Here is a 22,695-nt window from a genome sequence, read left to right as displayed (position 1 = left end):
AATGCGACGCCGCTTATACTCTAATGTGATACTCGCGCGCGATTATTTTTATTCGGCACGCAACGATCGTGATTCTGCACTTGGGTGCGGGTCGCGAGCTTTTTCGTTTAGAATTAACTTTGCGAACCCGTAGTTCAACGAACGCATAAACTATAAAGTGTAGTTACATCGCGAGGTAGATAACAACGTTGTCGAGCTTATTACGAAGTGAAAAGCTCTCCGATGGCGATTAAAGGGTCAAAACTTGCTTGAATTTCCAGGCTTTGAGCGTCGCGTCAAAGCTCTTTGAATATAACGCGTAAGCTACTTCACCCTTTCCACGGCATTTTCGACGCTTGCGCTGGCGCGTAAAAGCCGATCAGGGAGTTAAGCGTATAATCAATTGTAATTCGCATCGTTAGCGACAGAGAGTAGAATCTCTATGTAGCACTATGTCCATGTGTTAACTTCATTAAAGCGCGAGCTCCTCTAATGGCGTTAAAACGTCGTTAAAAATCACGATGCCCGCTTAACGAAGTGTAAATGTCCTAATCAATACGTTCGAAAGAGAGCGAGAGAACGGACGTTTAGAAAGAAGCTTTGCAAAGAGTGCTCGCTCAGTGGAATGTGCACGACCGGGACGATTAAAAAATTCAATGAAGCGTCAAATGCGCGGTAATATGGAGACCATCAGCTGATAAATAAAGGCCAACCCCTGCGGGCTTTCAATCTGGCTTTTAAGGTCTTTGATCACGATGTCAAAGGATCCAATTGACTTCGTGCTCTACTTGATGAAGCGACGACGCTCGGAACATTTAATATAATATCTTCCTCGCGGCATTTCAAGTTATCCGCGAAGTAATTATTTATGCTTTGAATAACGAGCCCGATTCAGCAGCAGATGATCGAAATTCGCGATGTTATTTCGCAATGATTCGACGTTTAATATTCAAAATTAATGCGAATATATTATAGCAGCGAGCGAGCTAACGAGCGAAACCTATAAAGTTTTATCGATATTACACTGCAATCGCGCGGCAAAGCTCAGCTGAACAATCAAAAATTTGCCAAAAGCGGCGGTACCCTGTTTATTCAGTGCACAAAGCTATGAATGATTTCAGCAGTAGTTAAAAGGCACACCTATTGACAAAGTCTGACGAGCGAGCCTTGGGTGCATATACTCTGCTTTCAAATTCACATACAAGTGAGGCGCGGCATTCTCATGCATAATTTTACACCCCGATCCATAAATAATACATAAGTGACGTACCGCAGAAATATCAAACCGGCGTTCATTGCCTCGTAAAGTCATCAGTCGCGCATCCCTTTATACGACGTGCCATAGCACATCTCGCAACCGCCTACTACATCGCTGCTTACTGTTATTCCCTTATTCGAGTCATGTGAGCTTTTTTATTTCCTTAGCAGTACAAAAGACAACTCTGATTGCCAAGAGTTATAGAGATAGAGCACAGGCAAAGCTGAATGCAGCCAATTCAAGCAAATTCGCAGTGCAGCTTGCTAACTTTGAGAGCTAGTTGACGCGACGCTTTCGGAATCGCACGAGAAGCGTCATTCGCAGGAGCGCGGATGTTACAGTACAGGAAATCTCGGCGTCTCCCTAATAACCCTGTCGAATCCTTTCAACTGCGATTCCGCGCTGTCGCTACAATTCACCGGAATAACACAAATGCTCGGCGAGTAGTGTATTGCAGTACATATCATACATATATGGAAGATAATAACAAAAAAATAAATAAATAACATCAGCCCTACGCGAGTTCGTGCGTATGCATAAATTCATCGAGATCGAATGAATATGCAGGTGAAATTGGGTGCGATCCGTCATACACGCAATACACCGTTGACGCGGAAAGTTTCGGTAACTTGGGAAACGAGCTTTCTCTGCTCGCGCATTACGCGTGTCACATTAATCCACACGAAACCGCATATGCATATATGCGACTCTATTCTCGACAATCTCTCGAGCGGATATCTCAAGATCAAACTTTGACAGGCTGTAATTACGAGGTTGTAATTACAGCAGCTGCGTTGTGGGCTCTTTTCTACTTCGATCGCTAATTACCAAAGGAAGAGGATACGCAGCCGAAGAGGCTTATGCAGCACGCGAACAGCTGTCGGCGCCGCTGGTGCGATAATTGCATGTAATTGTGGGCTACTTCTGCATCTAAAAGATCGATGCTCTGTGATCACTTGGATCGCATGGCCGTTAATAGTTCCAGCCCGGAGTGGCTGGACCTTTAGCTGCGATTCAAGCGACCCATAAAAAGAACGAACTTTGAATTACTATGAAAAATAAACCTTCTTACTTACATGTATCAAAATATCGCTCTTTTATTACACGTATTGTAAGAAAATGTAAATCGATACATACAATATACCACCATTTTCAACAATTTTAAGGACACTTTCGAAATAGGCAATTATAGATCATTCATATCTATACAAACATTATTATTATGCACTAATTATTCAACTGGTGTATATAAATATTCGTCTCTTTTTTTTTTAATTAGAGTATTAACGTAACGCTTTTGAAGGAAAAGAAAACATGTACCTTAGTATCGGTCATATAAATATAAGTATGGTACTGAAACGATAAAACGCTGCTTGCAAGCATATCACAATAAATCGATTTGTTATTAAAACCTAAATTAACTTTTTAAACGCTGCGGAAAATTTATATATTACAGAACACTAGTATATCAAGATAAACATTTGTTAATATACATGTGCAAGGAGAATACCCTAGACATCGATGTACATCGGCTATTCGGAATTTTCTCACTCTTCTTCTTCATCCTCTTCCTCTTCCTCCACCACTTCTTCTGTTAAGTAGCTAGGGGGCAATCCGATTGCAATAGCTTCTTCCGGGCTAGTTTCATACAAATACGTAAAAAGTGACACGATTTGATATTGACTTATACTGTCCACCACCCATTCAAAGGAAACCATAACACATTCTACTTTTTTTAAGGCAGCCAGTTCTAAAATAATACATTACGATTAGAAAAGGATGATTGTTAGCTGCAATATTGATGGATCTCGACATTCTTTCTACTCACTCTTTGGGCATAATTCCTCAGACTCAAGAATTATGACTCTATATTTATCTTTTCGAAGGGAAAGCTCTTTCACGGTCGAAGTGACGGACGCACCGTTGTAAACGAGTAAACTCTGAAAATATAGATGACAAAATAAAAAAAATTCTCTAGGTAAAAGCAGTTACAAATGTCATACGTACTTTTAAGTCTGCCAACGAGATAGAACTAAACGGCTCCAAACAGTAAAAAGCAAAGTTTTCGAACAAATCTTGAACCCGATTACGAGACCTCCTCGCTCCACATTCGCAAATTTCGGGATCCAGCACGTCATACTTTTCGTCATCTTCATCCAATATAGCATTTTCATCTAAACAATCCAGTATCCATTGAAAACTGATAACATGCTTCTTAAAAGCAATGCCTTGTATATATTTTAATGTCTTTTGTCCTAATTTTGTTTCAGGATCCGTTGCTACAATCACGTGAGTTACGTCTTCGGTAAAAGTAACTAAGAAAGTAGCATTGAATTTTTTTGCAAAATTTTGTACTATTTTAATATTTGCTGGCGTTAATCCACTGCAAATCAATGCCATGGGTTTTCTTTGAGGCCTGCTCTGTTTTTCTGGACTGGGTGTATTAATCATCATAGGCGTGCTATGACACAAAGGGTATGACGTTCTATTTCTCATTGGCGTCACAGCCGCTATGAGTTGCAAACTTTTTTCAGGTGAAAATATCTCACATGAGTTTATTCCTGCATCTGCACTAGATTTACTTTGACATTGGCGAAATATTCGTCTAAAAAGAATTAAATTACTAAATGGTTTTTTCTTTTGGAAAAATAAAAAATATATTGTATTTTTTTGTACCTTTTCTTAGCCACAGGTGTAGCGTCAATGCTTTCAGAATCAAAGTCATCATCATTATTACCTGCACGCGAATTCACAACCTGGGCAGATTCATACAACTTTTAAAAGACAATAACTTTATATAAATTTTAATAAACCTTTACACTCACCTTTCTACGTGGTGTCGCAAACTTATTGCTTTCACAAGAGTCTCTATTCTCATTATTCACGGTAGAAATGTCAGCCCCCATGAGATCTTTTTCAATCATTTTTAAAGCTAACTGTTCCTGTGTTATATTCATTAAACTATCAGGTACATGATATAAATCTAATGGGCTATCATGACTTTTATCTGCAATACTTTTTTCGTTTGGAGAACTTTTCACTTTATTTACTTGATCTTTTATTTTACTGTTATCTGCATTTACTTTATTGCATGCATTATTCTCTTTGTTAGAGCTATTTGAACAAATAGAGCCGTTTGATTTTTTTCCGTCAAATTGCAACAAATCGACGACTGTCGTTTCCGATCGCGGTTCCTCTGCTTCAAAACTTTGATCAACATTTTCTTTATCGGATTCTTTGTTAGGATTCCAAGTACTTACTGAAGAATTATCACTGGTGATTTCATTGGATTGTTTATTAGCTTCAACTCTGAGTCGACTATCATTAGATTCAAAAAGATCTGCTGACTGCAATGAACTAGGTAAACCAGTTAATTTATTTACACTGTAATTATCCTCCTTCTGCTCTTTGAAACTTTTAACTTTACTAATAATATCATCTATAGGTGGATCTCTTTGTGGCATGACGAATTCCGGTTGCTTGGATTCATCTTTAACTAATGTTTGCTCATTGTCATCAGAATCAGAATTTTCCAATTGATTTGATTTATTTTTACTCTTTTTAAAACTTTTTTGATTATTTTCAATCACTTTAGGTTTTTTAACAACTGGTTTTGCATTAGTCCATTTTCCAATAATAGATGTTACAAGATCATCGTCATCGTCATTTGATGATTCTGAATGGGTTCTCTTTTTCTTCAATGGTGAAGTCCTTAAAGGAGAACTTGATCTACTCGAACAAACAGATTTATTTTCATCAAATTTTTCTTTTTGCTTTGGCACATACATAAGTGAAGATTCACTAGTTTCACTTTCTACTTCAGAGTGTTTATTTTTTCTATTTAAATCAATATTTTCGCAATCTGCTTGTTTTCTGGTATCCCTTGATTCACTCTCATTTGAACTAATGGAAATTGCATTATGCAGGATTTCAACGCTTTTTAAATTTTTTTGCAAATTTTCATGGTTTGAAGATTCAAAATTTTTACATTTTTTGCTTGATTTACCATCAATATTTGTTGTAAGAATATCTTCATCTACTTTTTCACAAGTTTTAGAAGATACATCATCAAATTTGCGCTCATTTACATTACTTCTTATACCTTCTTCTGGTTTCTTACAATTACTTGTAGGTGGTTCAGAATTAGTAGTTTCACTGTGTGCATCATCTCTACCTACACTTTTATTATCTTTAGTTTGTTTTCTTTGAGATGTAATTAGAGTTACACTTGGAAGACTTTCATCAATTTCCATTGTCATAATTGTTTGATGAGTTTCATTCGCAGCAGATTCATGCACTGGACTTTTACCGTCAAAAGTTTTTCTGCTCACCGGTTGGGCACAAGGTGATGCTTCTACTGTAAAGAATTTTAATTGAGAATCCTCTTCAGGTAATACCATTTTGACTTCATTACTAGTTTCCTTAACTTTTCTTTTCACTTTTATACAAGAAATATCAACATTTACATTTTGATTGCTGATGACCTTGACACCGACCTTTCCTACAGTGACTCTGGGGCAAAGTCTGCCAAGTTTTTTAAAAGGAATATACTTCGATTTTTTGCAGATTTTCCCTAATTTTCTAAATAGGACTATTTTAGAATTAGGCAATCGGGCTGACTTGCTCTTATCGGTACTTAAAGTACTTATAGGATTTTGATTCTTGTTAGGGGGTTTTTTGAAACTTAATTTGTGTTCATTAATCTTTGTAGTATCTTGATTCTTATTAGGAGATTTTTTTTGACTTAATTTTTGTTCACTACTAATAATAGGAGTTTGATTCTTATTAGGGGATTTATTCAAACTTAATTTATGTTCGTTACTACGTGTGGGATTTTGATTTTCATTAGAAGATTTCTTCAGACCCAATTTATGTTCAGCAGGTTTACTAATTTGTAATCTGAGAGATAGCCTACTTTTTGGCCTATCTGTAGTAATTTTTGTTGGGGATTCAGTTTTATTTAGGTTTATTTTATCCGGTGTGCTGGCATGTGACTGAGTTGATTTGGAACTAGTAGAATCCAACGATTTCATTTTTAGGGAAAGTTTGCGTTTTGGTGGAGAATTCAATGAATCAATAGGATTTGATTTAGATTCCAAATTCAATGATTCTTCACCAGGTAGTTCATTTTCTTGAAGCCGGTGATTTGTATTAATTTGAGATGGACTAGAAAAGCCCTTTGCCTTTGGTATGATTTCTGGATTAGATAGGTCAAAAACATTTCTACTTCTTTCTGGTGTTTTTAGATTACAGGGTACAGTATCATCTAATACTATTGATGAAAAACTTTTCTCTTTACTGACATTCAAAGATTTGAATGTTTTGACCTGCATTTCTTTTCCAACTCGCTTCACCCTGCGCCAATCGTGGGCATCAGAATGTGATACTGCTGGTACAGAGGACGGTGTCTTTAAGATAGCTCTATCTGTGAGAGCTTGATTTAATTTTTTCTTTCTTGCCATTATTTCTGCCTCCTGTATTCTCATTTCAGTTTCCTTATATTTTGTTATGCCTTTTGAAGTGCTAGGATATGTATGCGGTAGAGGTTTCTCGCAACTTTGTTTTGTTTCAGTAAAACAGGACTTATTTGTAGAAGGTTGGTTTGCATGCTTATATTCTGTTAGAGGAGAATCTTCAGGATTAGAGATAGCCTCATTATCTGTGTCCTCAATGATATCTCTATTTATCTCATCTATGACTTCGTTATCTGCGTCAGCAGGTTCAATAAATTGGAGCCAACTTTCAACTTTATCTTGAGATTCCACCTTCTCATCATCAGGTGTACCAATTGTCTTAGCCGATAAATATTTATATAAAGTATTGCTCGTTCTTCTAGTCGTTCTGGTTTTAGGAGTAAAAGACTTCTTTTGCAAGACAGCACGCCCTTTGCCAGAAGCACGTATTTTTGTATGAGCAGATCCTCTCGAGCTTGTTGAGGCTTCTACAACTCTGGATGGGCTTGGTTTAGGTATTGGAGGAACACTTTCTTTAGAATTCTTTGCTGTATGGCAAGACTCTAAAACTGTAAATTGGAAGTTTTTCATTAGTCAAGTGCTAGAATTTGACATTTTTTGAATCGTACAATCTTCTTTTACGTACCATCAATACCTGAATCATCCTGAATGGCTTTTGATAAAACTCTAAAGCGTTCAACGCATGATTCAAATTGTTTGTTATTTTCCTTATGTATCGATCGCCTTTGGAACTTAGTATTACACAAAGGGCAGCTCGCGTTGTCATTGTTAGCAACTTCCAAGATGCAACCTTGACAAAATTTGTGACCACATTTTATTGTCACTGGTTTTTTAAAATAATCTAGACTGTAAAAACATTGAATTTAGGTAATTCAAGACACGAAAAGTACTTGAATAGTATTATACAGCAATATTGAAAAATAAACATACGCATAACCTACAAAAATCGAGTTGATTTTAAATCAAACAAATCAGGGAAAGAAAGCATAGGAGGTAAAAGAATAGCTTTGAAACAAAATGAATTATAACCTATTACATGAATGATACGCTTAATCTTTGTATTTTAAATAATCGTCTTACCAAATACTGCAAGTCAAACATTCTCTTATACATTGTGCCGCGTTTATTATTGTCTGAACCTGAGTACAAGAAGCCGTGTATTCGTCCATTTTTCAGTTCCAATTTCATTCTAGCTGCATAACAATAATGGCTTCTTCAAGAGATTAGAGAAGACTAATTTTTTACGCGTGTACTATATCAGGTTTACAGATTTTCGGATAACTCCTTTATTCCTTTCTTCGAAATACGCGCACGCGAGTAATACCTGAACATCAAAACCAATATATATAAATATACTTTTATATATATACTGCATTAATGGCGCTAAAAAGTTTGTCACGTGACGTTTCAATATGGCGGCGTTTTCTCACGAACGGCGGTTTATTCAAATTATGTTATCGAGAAATGTATGTTCGATATCTTTTTAACTCTCGTAAAGGCAATAATTATTTCCTCGAAGATCTGAGAAAAAATAAGAAAAGTAAATCACGCCTAAATTTATAAAGAAACTGGGCGTTGAAATTCGCAGCTCCTCGTATCTTTGTATGCAGTACCTATACAGTATAGCGTAGGTGTGTAAGATAGATGGCCACCTGTTGCTATCAGTTCACGTTATACACGTAGATAATGGTGGTCATATTATTTTGCCTGCATAATATAAGTTCTGCAGCTGATGAAATACGAAATCAATACGAAAGTAGTGTTGTAAGTATGAAAAAAAGAAAATAATTACAATATTATCTTAATTTATTTTATCTCATTACAAGGCTACATTCTACAATGAAACAATAAGTAGGTACATGAGTTCGTGATCCGCACCACTTTGTGTTCAACGAACGAACGTCTAATGGTAAACTATTTTTAAATAGTCGTTAATAATGATTATTGATTATTAATTGATGGGTGACATCTTCATGATTATAATAATATTCTCCATAAAATAAGTTGTTTCATACCAGAACACTCACACAGCTTGATGGTGTTCTTGGTATTACGATGTTTCTTTTATCTGAGTAGGTATTTTCACCTTTCGTTGTATTATTTTTTATGAAACCAAAGAAGTTTATTTATAAACGCATGATATTCTATTGTAACTTAATAGTAATAGAATAGAGTTTAAAATCGTACAAAACTTGGAGTATAAAAAATACAAAATCGCGGACTATTGAAAAACTTTCGAAAATTCAATTTTATGCACCACTTTATAAAACGGATAAATGTATATCTATCATATTTACAAGCGTTCAAATTTTAATTCTTTTTTTTTTCATATGTATGAAATTCTTCGTTACCATAATGTGCGCAATACGGTTGTATGCACGTACAAACTAAAGTAGCGAATAACATAGTAAAATGCATAAATTATATTTCTAACATACCATTTAATTTAATTGCAATATAATAAATAATAATTTATTTTACAGAACTTGAAATTTATAAAAGATATTAGGATCTCGTCGAACTAGCATAGTTGTCAATTTCCTTTCTAACAAAGACTCGAGAAACCGTGGTAAACAGTTCACTGCAAGATAGAGTTGAACCAGCCATCGTACAACTATGACGATCTAAAATACACAAATACCGGCACTCATCATCGTATACGTTACATATCTCAAACATCATCGTTCCCCTACAGATCATTTTTGGTTTCGAATAGTTTAATTTGAAAGCCTTACGAACTACGTACCAGAAAGGTTTAATTACATCAGGAATAACGTGGGAAAACGACGTCGATAAAGTCTTTGACGACAGTTGCTGTACGTTGAAAAAAAAAATGTAGCGCAGCTCGGGTGCGGGTAGACGTTCTTTCGACAGATACGATCAGAAAAAATGTTTACGATGCACCCTTACGTTTTCTTCCAGCGCACGCACTGTTCCCGCTAGAGGTTATAAAAATTATATCACACGCATATGCCTCGAGGCTCGCTCCGTTTTCGGGCCTCAGTTCTTCTTGGAGATCTCGTGGAAGAAGGCCTCGATGGGAAGGGTGGGCTCGTCGGTAGCGATCTTGAGGTGCGCGGATATGACGCGGTTCTCGCCGGCCGGCGACACGGCCTTGAACATGCCGGGCTTGTCGTAGAGCGCCGAGGCCGAGCTCGTCAGGTCGGCGACGCTCTGCGAGGCCTTGGCGAAGAGCTCCTCCTCGTGTCGCAGGTCGAACGGCGTCGTCGACTCGGCCGGGCTCGGTTGTTGCTGACGACGGCTGGGCGGGTAGTTCTCGCTCTCGGTCGGCTCCTCGTTGGCCTCCGACTGCGCCGTTGTCGCCTCCTCGTTCCTCTCGCCGTTCTGGACCTCGACGGCCTCCTGGTCGGGTGCCGGGTCGTCGCTCTCGTCCATGGTGACGTCGCTGAGGTCAGCGCTGGGCTCGGCCGCGGGCGCGGGTCTCTCGTCCTGGACGATCGGCCCGGGGGTCGCGGCCTCCTCGATCTCGTTCACGGCCTCGGAGGACGAGGCGAGGGTCGTCGTGGCGAAGAAGCCCGTCTCCGCGGCGGACTGCATCTCGGGCGCCTCGGTGGCAGCGGCTGCAGCGGCGATCTTGCTCTGCTGCAGGCGGCTCTTGAGGGTCGGCCGCTTGCGGATGGCCGAGGAGAAGACGTTCTCCGGCCGCGCCGTGCTGTGGGCCGCCGAGTGCTCCTGCTGCTCTGGCTTGGCGGTGGTGACGCGGCTGCGGTAGTAGTGGCTGCCGTTGACGCGCTTCTTCGGGGTGAATCTGCCGCTGGTGCTGCTGCTGCGGTCGGTCGTCGCGTCCTCGGGTTGCGTGGGCTGCGTCGTCGAGGTCGTGCGGTACGAAGAGCGGGAGGTGTACTTGTACCTGGCGGGGGCCTCCTTGAAGTTCGGGTCGGCCGGGGCCTGCTGGTTCTTGTAGCCGCGCGTCTTGGGGGCGGCGGCCGTCACGGCCGTGGAGGCCTCAGTAGAGGAGGACTGGGCCAGTCGGTTCTTGTACTCCATGCGTGTCCTATAATCCTTGATGCTGAAGCGGGGCCGCGTCGCGTTACCGTAGCGCACGGGCCGCATCCGGTGCGTGGCCTTGGGCGAGGAGATGATCGCCTCGGTGGTCGTCGGGGTCGTCGTGCTCGGGGTCGTGGTCGTCGGCGGGGCGGTCGTCGTCTCGAGGTAGTTCACCTGAACGACAGACATCGGGTTATACTTTCGCGTAACTCGAATCGTTAGGGTCGCAGCTGCGGCTCTCTTACCTCGGTTCTGGTGAACACGTACTCCGGGGACACGACCTCCTCGGCAGTCTGCGCGTACTGCTCCTGCCGGTCGTCGTGCGTCGGCTCGTAGTACTCCAGGTTGGACGGCACGGTCGTCTCGGCGGAGTAGAACTCGAGGGGTATGCTCTCGGTGGTCGGCTCCTGGGGCCCGGTCACAAGCTTCTCGGAGGAGTAGAGCTCCTTGAGGAACGGCGCCGGGTAGTTCTCAGTGATCTCCCTGACGGGCTGCTCGGTCGTCCTCGTGCGCTCGGGTACCGAGTCGAAGTCCGAGTGCTCTTTGCTGTGGTACTTCGCTCGCTGGCCGGGTCGTTTCCTGCTCATGCAACGTTCGACGAGTATTAAATCGAGCCCTCAAAGAAATGACGACTAGTTGTAAAATAAAGCGTATAGGGTTACCTGAGCGGCCTTCTCTCGGCGCTACCGTCCGGGTGGCTGTTGGCCACGGGCCTGACGCGCTTCTTCTTCTCGAAGTCGCGGATCTCGGGGGTGTGGTACTTGGCGACCTCTTGGTCGTACTCCTGGGCGGGCGAGAGGCTGGGCTCGGGCGTGGTGGTGGTGGAGGGTCGTCGCCTCCTAAGCGGGGCTCCAGGTCGCCGGGTGCGCAGGGTGGGCCTCTCGGTGGCGGGCGGCGCGGTCGTGGTCTCCTGGGCGGGGGTCGCCTGGATCGGCGCGTCGGTCAGCAGTTCCTCGTAGGGGTAGGTCTCCGGGGCCGGGGTGGGGGCCTCGGTGGGCGCGGTCTCGTAGGCCTGGGTGGTGGGCTTGCGTCTCTTGGGCGGCTCGCGGAACGAGGGCTTCTGATGGTGGGGGCGGTAGGGCCGGATCACCGGCTGGAATTCCTCCTGGGTGGTGTGCTGCTCGACCGCCGGGGTCACGACCTCCTCGAACTTTTGCACGGCGAGCTGCTTGGCCGGCTCCGAGGAGGGCGGCTCCGGCGAGGAGGGCTGTTGCTGGTAGTGCACGACCTTGTACTGCTCCCGCTGCTGCTGCTGCTGCTGCTGCTGCTGCTGCTGCTTCTTCGGCTGCTCCTGCGGCGCGGGGCTGTACTGCTGGCCAAAGTGGTGCAGGGGCCTGCTGCTGTGCGCCAGCTCCTTGACGATGTCCAGGGGCTGCTCGAAGTGGTGCTGTTGCTGTTGCTGCTGGTGCTGTTGATGCTGCTGCTGCTGCTGCTGCTGCTCCAGCCGCTGCTCCAGCCGCTGCTTCTCGCGCTGCTTCTGCTCGAGCAGCTTGATCTCCTGCTGGCGCTTGTGCAGCTCCTCCTGCTGCTGGCGCAGGAGCTCCTGCTGGCGGCGCTTCTCGACCTCGCGCAGTCGCTGCCGGTCCTGCTGGATGAGCTGCTGCTGGAGCGCGAACTGCTGCTGGTTGAAGTGCTTCAACGAGATCTCCTCGGGGGTGGCGTACTCGAGCTCGCTCGGCCGCTGGTTGATGTTCAGCGGGATGATGGAGCTCTGGTACTGCTGCTGCAGGTCCGGCCGGACGTAGACGAGCTTGTGGCCGTGCTCGGGCGCGTAGGCCGGCGTCGTGCTCACCTGCTGCGGCTGGCTGAACTTGGCCGGCTGGCTGGGCCTGGGCAGCACCTCGTTGATGTCGGGCGCGTGCAGCCTCGTCTTCTGGAAGTCGCCGATGTAGTAGGCGCCGGGGTTGTTGTTGTTGTTGTTGTTGTTGTCGTTGTTGGCGTGCTTCTCCGGCTCCGGCTTGAACTGCTTGCCCGGGGCCAACGGCTGGGAGGCGCGCGGCGGCGGGACCGTCGACGAGGGGTAGGCCTCCTGGGTCGCGGGGTTGTCGAAGTGGTAGGTGGCCGGGCGGAACTTGTAGCCCGCGGGCGTGACGTAGCTGACGTCGTGGCTCTCGTGCACCAGGAAGCTCGGCTCGCGCTCGAAGCTCGGCTGCTTGTAGTGCGCCGGGTGGCTGATCTGGTTGTAGTAGTGCCCGTTCGCCGGCTGCTGCTGCTGCTGCTGGTAGCGGTCGAACTGCTGCTGCTGCTGCTGCTGGGGCTCGGGCTTGCCGGGCTTGAGCGGCTCGAACTGCTTGGCCGGCTGCCGGTGGGGCAGCAGCTGGGACTGCTGCTCGTAGCCGGGGGCGGCGCCGAAGGGCCGGGCCTGCTGGCCGAAGGGGTGCAGCCCGGTGGAGTAGCTCGCCGGCTTGATGTAGTAGGTGGGCGCGCGGGGGTCGGGCTTGATGGCCTGGGGCACGAACTGCGAGGAGCCGTCGCGCAGCGAGGCTTTCTTGTGGGCGTCGAGCTCGAAGCGCATACTGTCCCTCGGCGGCGGCACCAGGAACGAGTACTCGCGCTCGGTGGACAGGCTCTTGGGCTCGCTGCCCGGGGCCGCGAAGAGGCCGAGGCTGCCGAGGATGCTGGGCGGCGCGTACTCGAGCTGCTGCTGGGCCTGCTTGCGCCGCTGCTGCTGCTGCTGTTGCTGCTGCCGCTGGGGCTTCTGCAGGTGCTCCTGCAGCTTGCCGAGGACCGGGTGCAGCGGCGCCGCCGGCGAGACGTTCACGCCAAGGCCCTCGTAGCCGGTGGTCAGCGGGCGCCAGCCGTTCACGAACAGCGACTGCTGCTCAGCGGAGGGCTGCTGGAACGGGGACAGGTTTACTTTTCCGCGCGCGTCGCCTCGCGACTTCGAGCTTCGTAAAAAATAGCTGGGTATACTTACGACGCTGACCGGTCGGACGTCGGCCCGGTCCACCGATACGGTTATCGCCTGGACCGACAGTAGTGTCGACACTGCACCTGAAACGATTTCGAATTCGCGCAATTAGTGCCGGCCCTAAATGGGCGGATTGTTTCGCAGTCAACTTATGTGTCTCGCATAGTTTATGGGTAATGGCGTGTCTTACAGAATAACGTCGCTGCCAAGTTCATCGTGCCAGTTCATGGGACCGTGGGCCTCAGGGTCCTGGAAAAAGAAAAGCGAGATGTCGATAGGAGTTACTTTTAATTGGAGCGGGAGAATTAGCGGATTACGTGAGGAGAAGCCGAAGCGCGCTCTCGTTTTCCTCGACGCAGCGCCACCCCAGACATGCGCGTGTGCGCTAGATTCGCGTGGAGAAACTTTCCAAGCCGTCTCGCGCGCGTCGTATATACGTCGCCTCCATCAAATATGCGTGAGTGCGTGCCGATCGATCGGAATTTCCAGCGGCCGCGAACTTTTCTCGTTATTCATTCCGGCGTATTTTCTCGATCTCGCAGACATCGCTCCATTAATTCAACTTGGATCAGTCCTACGGTTTACGCCATTACAGCGAGACCCTTTCGAGTAGGTATAGGTCACGGATTAAACGCTCCAGCGACTGGTTCTCTATCTGCAGTTTACCTGCTGCTCACGCAGCTCTCTCGCAAAGCCGTAAACTTATCCGAGCGCGCGCCGCACACAACGGAGTTTGGCAAAGGCGACAACGGCTCGTTTATTATACGCCGAGGAGTCGTAAACTATCCTTGCGGGCGTCGAGTGCGGGGTTTACTAAATAATCGATATATAGTCGGTTGCGCGAACTATCGCCTATCTACTCCCGCTCCCCGTCAATTTCGAACGAGTTACCTACTTCGCAGCTCTATATAGTATGCAGTATGCCCTGTGTGCGAACGTTTTGCGCGTCGCGACACTTTTGTAAGAGTGCGCGGAGGAAGTTATGGGCGTGAGAAAATCAGCCGATATACACGGAGCTCTGAATGGGGACTTTTTCTTCTCGGGACTCCTGGGTTATTACGCCAGAACAGACTCGCTTTCGTCAGCTCGTTATAAACACCGAGGATTCGACTGCCGTGGTCCGTTTAAACTCATCAAAAACTCGAATAGCTCTGACGATAAGTTCGAGGTAATCAGATTCGCTCAAGCCTTTGATCAAGAGGGATTCCTCGTCCGCGGCCGCGCGATAAATTACGAAAGTTCTCATCACAGCGCTAGTTTGCAAGCAAGCGCAACCTCGCGCCAAAGTGTGCGAGCCTCAAAGAATATACGGAAGTAATCAGCGGATTAATAGTCGGCAGCTCTCATTAAGTCGTCTCTTCCTCGTTTAACGCCTCTGCGCGAACAGCCAGCGTAACCTAAGCGCCAGAGTAAATAGCTGACCGGCAAACTACTCAGTCCACTCGTAGGCATGTACGAAAGCTCTTTACGCGTGATGAATCGCCTTCGGAAAGCACGATAAAACGGCCGTTTCGCAGAGACAATTATACGAACAATGCGCCGCTCGTGTGTAGCTCAATCTACTCTCTTATTTATCATAAAGCTGAAGTTTGGGAACTGTGCGGATTCGTTAAGCTTTCTGCCGGCGGCGGTCGCGGAAATGTCTCTGCTGTGTATAATAATAGGTGCGCAGCAGCGAGAAAGAGAGCATTGTTGTCGCACGCGACGACTGCAGTTTCAGGAGTCCGCTCTTTACCGCGGAAAAATAATTTATTCAACTCGCAGGAAGAGTAAGAGTGAGAGAGAGAGAGAGAGAGAGAGAGAGAGAGAAGAGAGAGAGAGAGAGAGACGTGCATAATGGCCCGGTGAAACTCATTAGGTAATTGCCTCACGCGACGATCTCGCCTCTCGCGTACGGCAAATTCCATTTCCTTAATGTATGAAAAGAGGAAGATCCTTTACGCGCTAGTTTCTCCGCAGCGCTAGCTCTGTGTCGACGTGTGCTCCGAATACGTATAGCGCCGCGCGTGCGAAAACTTTTTAATAACGTCACGTATATGGAGAGTAATGGCTCCTCTATTTCACTCGGAAAGTAAGGGTTCGCCTACTACACGTTTATACTATGTATATATATACAACGGAATGAGAATAGGGCCGTAAACGGTAACGCAGAACCGAAGGATAGCCGATGGTAATAAAACACTTCCCATGCAGTGCAGGATGTTTACCTTTCGGCGAGTTTTACCTCGAAAGGCTCTACATTTTCCTCCCAGGGGGGCATATATAGGAAAGGAAAAGAGAGCGCGCGAAACTGCGCGGAGATAAAGAAGTAGTCGTTATAAGCGCGCGAAGAATGTCGCGCGTGACGTAACGCTGCACCCGAGGCGTGTGCGAGTTCGCTCCGTGAAACGAGTATTTCCTAACGCGCCGAGCGTCTTTGAATTGATTTTATACTTATCCTCGATCGATAATCGCACATTCTCTGCTACAAGCATAGCGTAATTTCCGCAATCGGATCCTCTCTATTTTCCCCGCGCGCAGTATACCCCGGGGGCTTTTTCTGCCGTTTAATTTGTCTGCAGTTCTAGTTACCCTGCATTTTCCATCAACTCTTCGCCGGTACATCTTTTCCCTCTCTTAACTGCGCGCACCTCTACAAGCGCACATCCCCGTCATAATACGCGTAGTACAGCACACCTGCGCGCGTATACGACGTACGCGCGGCCGCGATACGCGAGACGATAGTTCCGCCTGCGGCTGCGGCATGCGGCAATCATTCATATTTTCGCGCGCGCTCTAATGATCGCGCGGTCCGATATATAAGTTAAGGCCTCGACTCGCGAAACGCCGTAAGCTCGTTTGAGAGAGACGACGAGAGAAAAAAAGAGAAAACCGCGCGGAAGTGCAGCGGCGCTTCTGTGTATTTTATATGCGGTGTATATATGTATACGCGCGTATAATTGCCGTCGGACACGTACACAATGCCGCTTTCGCGCAATCTATATAATGACGCGCCGTGTACGTTGCAGTCTCTTTCGTGCGGAACGTAAACCGCGGCTTTAACGTGTGGCAAGGATTTTTCGGCAGTTTCGGAAATGGACAAGTGGACGTACAGATGCGTTCAAGTTTCGCCATAAAGGCACCTATAATGTGTGTATAGAGGATCGTTGCATTACAGTCCATAAAGTAAAGGCTAATAGCGCTGCTATACGCGTGCGCTTTGAGGCGAATAGATATTCATTACGGGGTTTATCATCCCGTGCGCGACAAAGAGGAGACGTTACATACGCGCGCGGAAGCTTATCGTTTACGCGTGTACATAGTAGCCGTTTGCGCGAAATAGTTATCGGTAAAACGCTTAACGATCCTGATGAATGCAGATTGACTTTGCGCTTTGTGTTTTGAAAATCGTTTGGATATGAGCGAATAATTGATTTGCCGAAACTAATTTGCGTGTCGAATACCCTAATTGAATCCTGCACATATATAATATAATAAATTAACATGTTATCCTCAATTTTTTGCGCACACTTTCACTTCCTGACACGTATTCCGTTAGCGATAGATGATACTCCTATCTTGTCTCCGCACCGGAGCCTAAAGAATCCGCGAGCTCTCGCGCGAAGAGAGTGAAAATGATGTGTTAATAATCGATAGGCCGAGAGAGAAGAAAAAATCTTTTCGCTGCAGGCCACGCGTGATTAATGAATTTGTTATCGAGAGCGAAGCGTCTCTCTCTCTCTCTCTCTCTCTCTCTCTCTCTCTCTCTCTCACACACACACACGTGTGTGCGTGCGTAGAGCCGGTCGCAGTGAAAGTGCTCCACTTAATCGAGAGAAGCAACTGGAAATGAAGGTCGTCGATTGCTCGAGCATGCAGCGCACGCATGCGCGCTATGTGCATCGCGCCGGCACTCGGCGTGAAATCACAGTCGTTACACTCGAGTAATGGTTCAATTCGTGCGCGCCGGGCTTTACTATCGCGAGATGGGCCTATGCCAACTGCGATACTGCGTTACGTTATTGCGCGCGGCGAATGAAAAATAAACTCTAAGGAGTATAGTGCAAGCATAAGAGGGTCAGGCGGGATTAATTCCTGAGGGATTGTCAAACTTTGGAGCGAGTAATTTGTTCCATATATACACCGCCGTATACTCATATACATCAGGTATCAAACCTCCCGGGAGCGTATAGTCGGATGCAGCGAAATTACAACGTCTCGTCATCGTAAAGCTGATTATTGCAGAAGCTTCTACGCAGCAGCCCTTGTATCACTATACTCGAAAAGCGAATATTACGACTTGCGAGTTAATTGAGCGTGTGCTTATCAAAACGCGAGTTCATGCGGATCGTGAGAAATTTCTGCAGGAAATCTGCGTTCTTGTATAATAATGTAACACGCGGAAAACCGGTTTTCCATCTCAGTACCGTCGTTCGATCTCATTACGGATTACCTCACTATATCCGGCGAGCTGCGTCTACTTCATGCACAAGCGCCAGAACAACAATAAGACGATCTGCGACAAACTTTCTCGAGGGCGACATACCTCGTCAATGACCCCTATATACAGTGTTATGCGAATTTGCTTTTTTATTCGCGGCGCGCCTTATATTGAAATAAAAACTACTTTCTCTAATATATGCGCGTTGCGTCATATTTCCAAGTTAGCTGTTTCTATCATCCGCGTCAGCTGTCTTTTGCCTATATATTATACATCAGAAGATCGCCTATGGATATACCTATGCGGGCAAAGGATTCGCAGTCGAAAGTTTTGCCTCTTGAGGATTTAGCGGGAATTTTCGAGGAACTTTCGAGGAGTATTAAAATTTCAAATGTATACTTCAGCTATATGCGTTATATTCACGGATTGTTATGCATTTTTCATTTATTATTCGCTTTTAATTACAAATCACTCCCACGCATTCGTTCCGGCAAGTCATTGTTCTCGCACAGCGCCAACGATAAAATAATATCTATTCCGCATAGAATACGCACAATAATAATAATCCTCGTGAGCCTAATCTCGACTCTCGATCCGAAGAAGGCCGAGCATGTAGGACCGATTGATGGTGACGCGCGCGAAAACAACCGCACTCGAAATGCAAATCGTGCGAGTGTAAGTCTCGACCGAAAGATAAACACGGCGACGTCCGAAGAAGCAAAAGTCATTTTTCAAATTCCTCACCGGCGCACTACACCGCATCACGTTCTTTTCTCCTCGGCCGTGGTGAAAAAAAAACAACAAAAACGAGGATCGTCGCGTGCGCGCGTAGCCGAAAATAAGCGGCGTAACCAAGTTATTCCTTTCACTCGCGGCGCGGCCGTCTCTCATTCGAGCCGCCGACAACGAGGGAATTCCTTACGCGACGTGTCGCCGCCGCCGTGGCTTCTCCTATAATACACACCGTATAGTAATGAGCTGCTCATAGGCGACAGCTCCGATTCTTTCACCGCGAGCGCGTTGAACCTCTTGTGGGCCGCGCAGCGACCCAATTCCGCGAGCCGTATAAAAGCTCGTCGCGATAAGTAAAATGAATTCCTCGCCTATACAGCTGAACGGATTTCGATAAATTTGTAATCTCCACTCTCTGCACAGCGAGCTTAGTCCCATAGCCCTTATGTCAGCGTCAGAGCATACTCGCCCGGGCCTCATTAATCAATCGCGTATGCGTCGCGATATTTGCCATTCGACGATTGCCGCGAGCGTAGCTTCCCCTGATTATGCAGCCCCTCGTGTACGCGCGCGCGGTACTTTTATAGTGTATATAACGCGGAGCAGGTGCCGCAACGGCGGATGGATAGTGAAACTGACACCGATCAGCGGCTAGGCCTGCGCGATTATCATTATATTTCGCGTGTATAAGGCCGCGCTGTGGGTTTTGACGTCGACGCGCGCGCGCGCGTGTGTGTGTGTATAGGATATACAGAGGAACGACGCTTGTAGATCCTATACATTGTATATAGAGGCGCTCGCGTGATGGACTGGCGAAATTCGCGTTTCGCAGTAATTCATCATCAGCGTCCGGCGCGTACAGGAGTATAATATCGCGATAATAATGCGCTTTTAAAGAGGATTTTAATTATCCGCGCGCCCGGGGGGAAGCGGCTCTGTGTTTGTCTGCTGACGAAATCCTCGGGTTTGGCTGCAGCGCGCGCGAAGTAGAGAGAGAATAACGCAGAAAGCTCTCGAACTCATCGTCAAATCTCGAGTTTTCCAATATTTCCCTGGTTATTCACGCGCTTGCGGAAAGCACTTGATTCGCGCGCTGCACTCGTGTACATATATGATATTTTTTCACGGCCTCTTCTATTGCATATATATAGGTAATTCCGTCGCAAGCAGCGCAAACTCTGTAATGCTCGCGTGTACGTGAGACCCCGCCCTTATTCCCTCTCGGAACTTCAGCGAACGCTGTGCGACGAGAGTTAAGTGTACTGTATATATGTCAAACTCGCTGTCAGCTATAGCGTTCAAGTTCGAGTACGTGATGCTATTCCAGCGCGCGCAGAAAACTCGGCTCGCTTTTCAGCTCTCTGGGAAGCCTGATGCAGCTATATATATATATACAGATGCGCGTACGTGGGCGTAAGGCGCGCTCCAGTTTGATGGGATCTCGATGGACTTTCTACGCTCGGAATATAGTACAAATTTCCCGCTCATTTGCGCCTTTCATTGCCGTGGATATCGCGCAGTTGCAGTTTCTAATCGCGCCGCGTGTCCGTTTACTTATGCGCGGACTTTGCCGCACGCGAGCTGAATTTTAAAATCTCTTTTTGGAGCTGCCGTGAAGGATTTATCGCCGCCGTGAGTTTGCCGGCGGAGAAACGAATAATCAGTTTGGTGGTATGATCGCACGGGTGAATCAATGCCGAGTCGCGCTCGATTATGCATTCGTTGGTAGGATCATCCGTTTGCTGGGAAATGGAAATATTTGTGTGGGCCCGCGGAGCAAAAACAAACCGTTGCAAACACATCGCGAAGGAAATGCTCCGCGTTTGCTTCCCTCTACTCTCGTACACACCTACTGCTGCATAATTCGCGAATTATTTAAACACTCGCCGAAAGAGCTGAGAGAGATTACACTGTGTTCTTTCGGGCCGAGATCTCTCGCTCCAGATTTTTGTTCGAGCGCGCCACCGCGCTGTGTGTACGTAGCGAAAAATAGCTCTTACAAAACACAAAGAGAAATTCATCTTTTATTTTCGCCAGCTCAGCCGCGCAACGTGTGTATACTTTTCGTATACGAGCTGGGAAAGAGTAATTATACTGCTACGATGTGTATAATACACTCGCGCTTCCAGCGCGAAAATAAGAGGTATCTCGCAGCACCCTCTATGCTCGAGGAGAAGCCCAGCACGCGGCGCTTAACGGCTGATGCGCGCACAACCGCAAGCTGTGCACAGCTGCGCGAAAGGATATACAGAATATAACGTGCATATAACCGCAAGGACGACTGTGATTGGTATGCGCGAGTCGCGCGCTCGCTTTTTTTCGGCGACTGCCACGCGATTGCATAATGCAGGAGAGCAGGCTCCGAGGTTTTATAATGTCCGTTTATGTCGACGACAGCGGCGGCTATGCTCCGCGAATGGAGACGTTAAAGTTTTTCGAGTCGAGATAATGCACGCGCGCAGCGCCTCGGAAGTTATTATACGTGACTAGGTATAATATTATGTGCGATCACGACCGCGCGGGTGTAAAAATATAAGTATGATGATGAAGGCGCGGTTGTTCGCGAAAAAGAGTTGCGGGCCGCCGCGCGTCGAGACTTTATATGCCGAGACGGAGAGAGAGAATTATTATGACACTGCGGGAATTAAACGGCACTCGCGCGCATTGAGTAGACGAATACATGGATAATCGGATCTGGAGCAAGTGCGGTTGTGCAATGCAAAGAAAAATCCTTTAAGAAGAGACTCGTGCGCTTGGGCAATTCCGACGCGTACGCCGAGTATTATTTTTCTCGTTACAATTTGCTAGCAATATAATTTTCATCGCTCCGTTTGTGTACTCTTATACGCTCGAAAATATCGGTTTCTGCAACATTCGCGAGGCTGTTATATTGGCGTGATTATGATTCGTCCATTTTTTTTATCGTTCTAGAGCGATGAAAAAGTGCGCGGCTGCAATGACTCTCGCACTGATTACATATTACAATATACAAGGCTATTTCCAATCCCGTGTTTCAAAACCCACAATGCGCGATAGCTCTCGAAGGGGGAAGGCTTCGCTAGCGCAATAACACACTGCTGATGCTGGACCGCAATGCAAACGGAGAGGAATACAGAAGATCTGGTAAAGCTTAGAATCCGATCGAGGCCCAATACGCGGTGCGGGAAAGAAGAGCATCGCGCTTGTAAAATAGAGAAGTATAGTGCTTTCGAAGTATCGGTGGCTAAAGCGTGATTAGTTTACAAAGTGTAATAATATCGAAGCCCTATAAAAGCGCGAGTAAACGTGGACGCGGTATGTATATATATATATATATATATATATATATATATATATATATATATATATATATATATATGCACTCTCTCGCTGCGCGGCTATCCAATTACCTTGAAAGCGCGCATCCCGCGCGCTGAAGAGTAATCCAACTAAAGCGCAGCTCCGACAAGCCCAGTACGCTTAAAAAAAAAACGCGAGCCTACTCGTACGCCCTGGAGTCCAACGAGCTTCGTTTACGAAAAAACAGAGCCGCGAGTATAATAGGACCAGCACTTGTCGGGCTATCTCTCTCACTCGTGTGTTTTCGAAAACTCGCCGGTGCTTACCGCACGGGCCGCGAGAGATCAGTGGATTTCCATAAGGAACTGTTGGCGCAAGTCCTCGAAGAGTTTCCGACAAGGGTTTTGACCAAATTGCTAGCTGCACACAACCCTTGCAAACAGGTACACACAGAGAGCGCGGGAAAAACATTTCGACAAAGCGGCGACGAGAAAAGGTCTTTCGGAAGCGAATAAAGTTTACACGGTCACTTCACGCTGTATGAGACTATGGAAATTGAAGCGCCGGCGTTTGTCTGTGCTTCTAGCACTTGCGTCAGGTAAATCTTTCTTTCTCTTGTGAGCGAATTACGTGA

At 46.3% G+C, this 22,695-nt stretch overlaps 2 protein-coding genes across 3 annotated transcripts in view; both read right to left on the bottom strand.

Annotated features, from left to right (window-relative positions):
* Window positions 1-2,309: 2,309 nt before the first annotated feature.
* Window positions 2,310-8,066, bottom strand: LOC100114244 (breast cancer type 1 susceptibility protein homolog). The gene is made up of 7 exons (XM_001599279.6): window positions 7,792-8,066; window positions 7,337-7,557; window positions 4,063-7,259; window positions 3,914-3,993; window positions 3,245-3,842; window positions 3,066-3,177; window positions 2,310-2,987 (listed from the first exon to the last, which is right to left on the bottom strand). Exons 1-7 carry the CDS (start codon window positions 7,878-7,880, stop codon window positions 2,785-2,787), a joined length of 4,500 nt encoding a protein of 1,499 aa, XP_001599329.2. The 5' UTR covers window positions 7,881-8,066; the 3' UTR covers window positions 2,310-2,784.
* A 433-nt stretch (window positions 8,067-8,499) lies between these two features.
* The window catches only part of LOC103316518 (protein PRRC2C-like), a 28,087-nt gene continuing 13,891 nt past the window's right edge, over window positions 8,500-22,695 (bottom strand). The window contains exons 2-6 of one of the 2 annotated variants that reach the window (XM_016988034.2): window positions 13,821-13,879; window positions 13,637-13,713; window positions 11,382-13,555; window positions 10,965-11,298; window positions 8,500-10,893 (exon numbers count right to left, since the gene is read on the bottom strand). In XM_016988034.2, coding sequence (XP_016843523.2) covers window positions 9,712-10,893; window positions 10,965-11,298; window positions 11,382-13,555; window positions 13,637-13,713; window positions 13,821-13,845 — 3,792 coding nt within the window. In that variant the 5' untranslated portion in view covers window positions 13,846-13,879 and the 3' untranslated portion in view covers window positions 8,500-9,711. The remainder of the gene's footprint in view (window positions 10,894-10,964; window positions 11,299-11,381; window positions 13,556-13,636; window positions 13,714-13,820; window positions 13,880-22,695) is intronic. The other variant, XM_031929719.1, reaches the window with a different exon arrangement.

This window comes from Nasonia vitripennis, chromosome 4, assembly GCF_009193385.2.
Source record: "Nasonia vitripennis strain AsymCx chromosome 4, Nvit_psr_1.1, whole genome shotgun sequence".
Lineage (NCBI taxonomy): Eukaryota > Metazoa > Arthropoda > Insecta > Hymenoptera > Pteromalidae > Nasonia > Nasonia vitripennis.
Note: the sequence above shows the minus strand (reverse complement) of the source record. Positions and strands in the feature narration are given on the sequence as shown.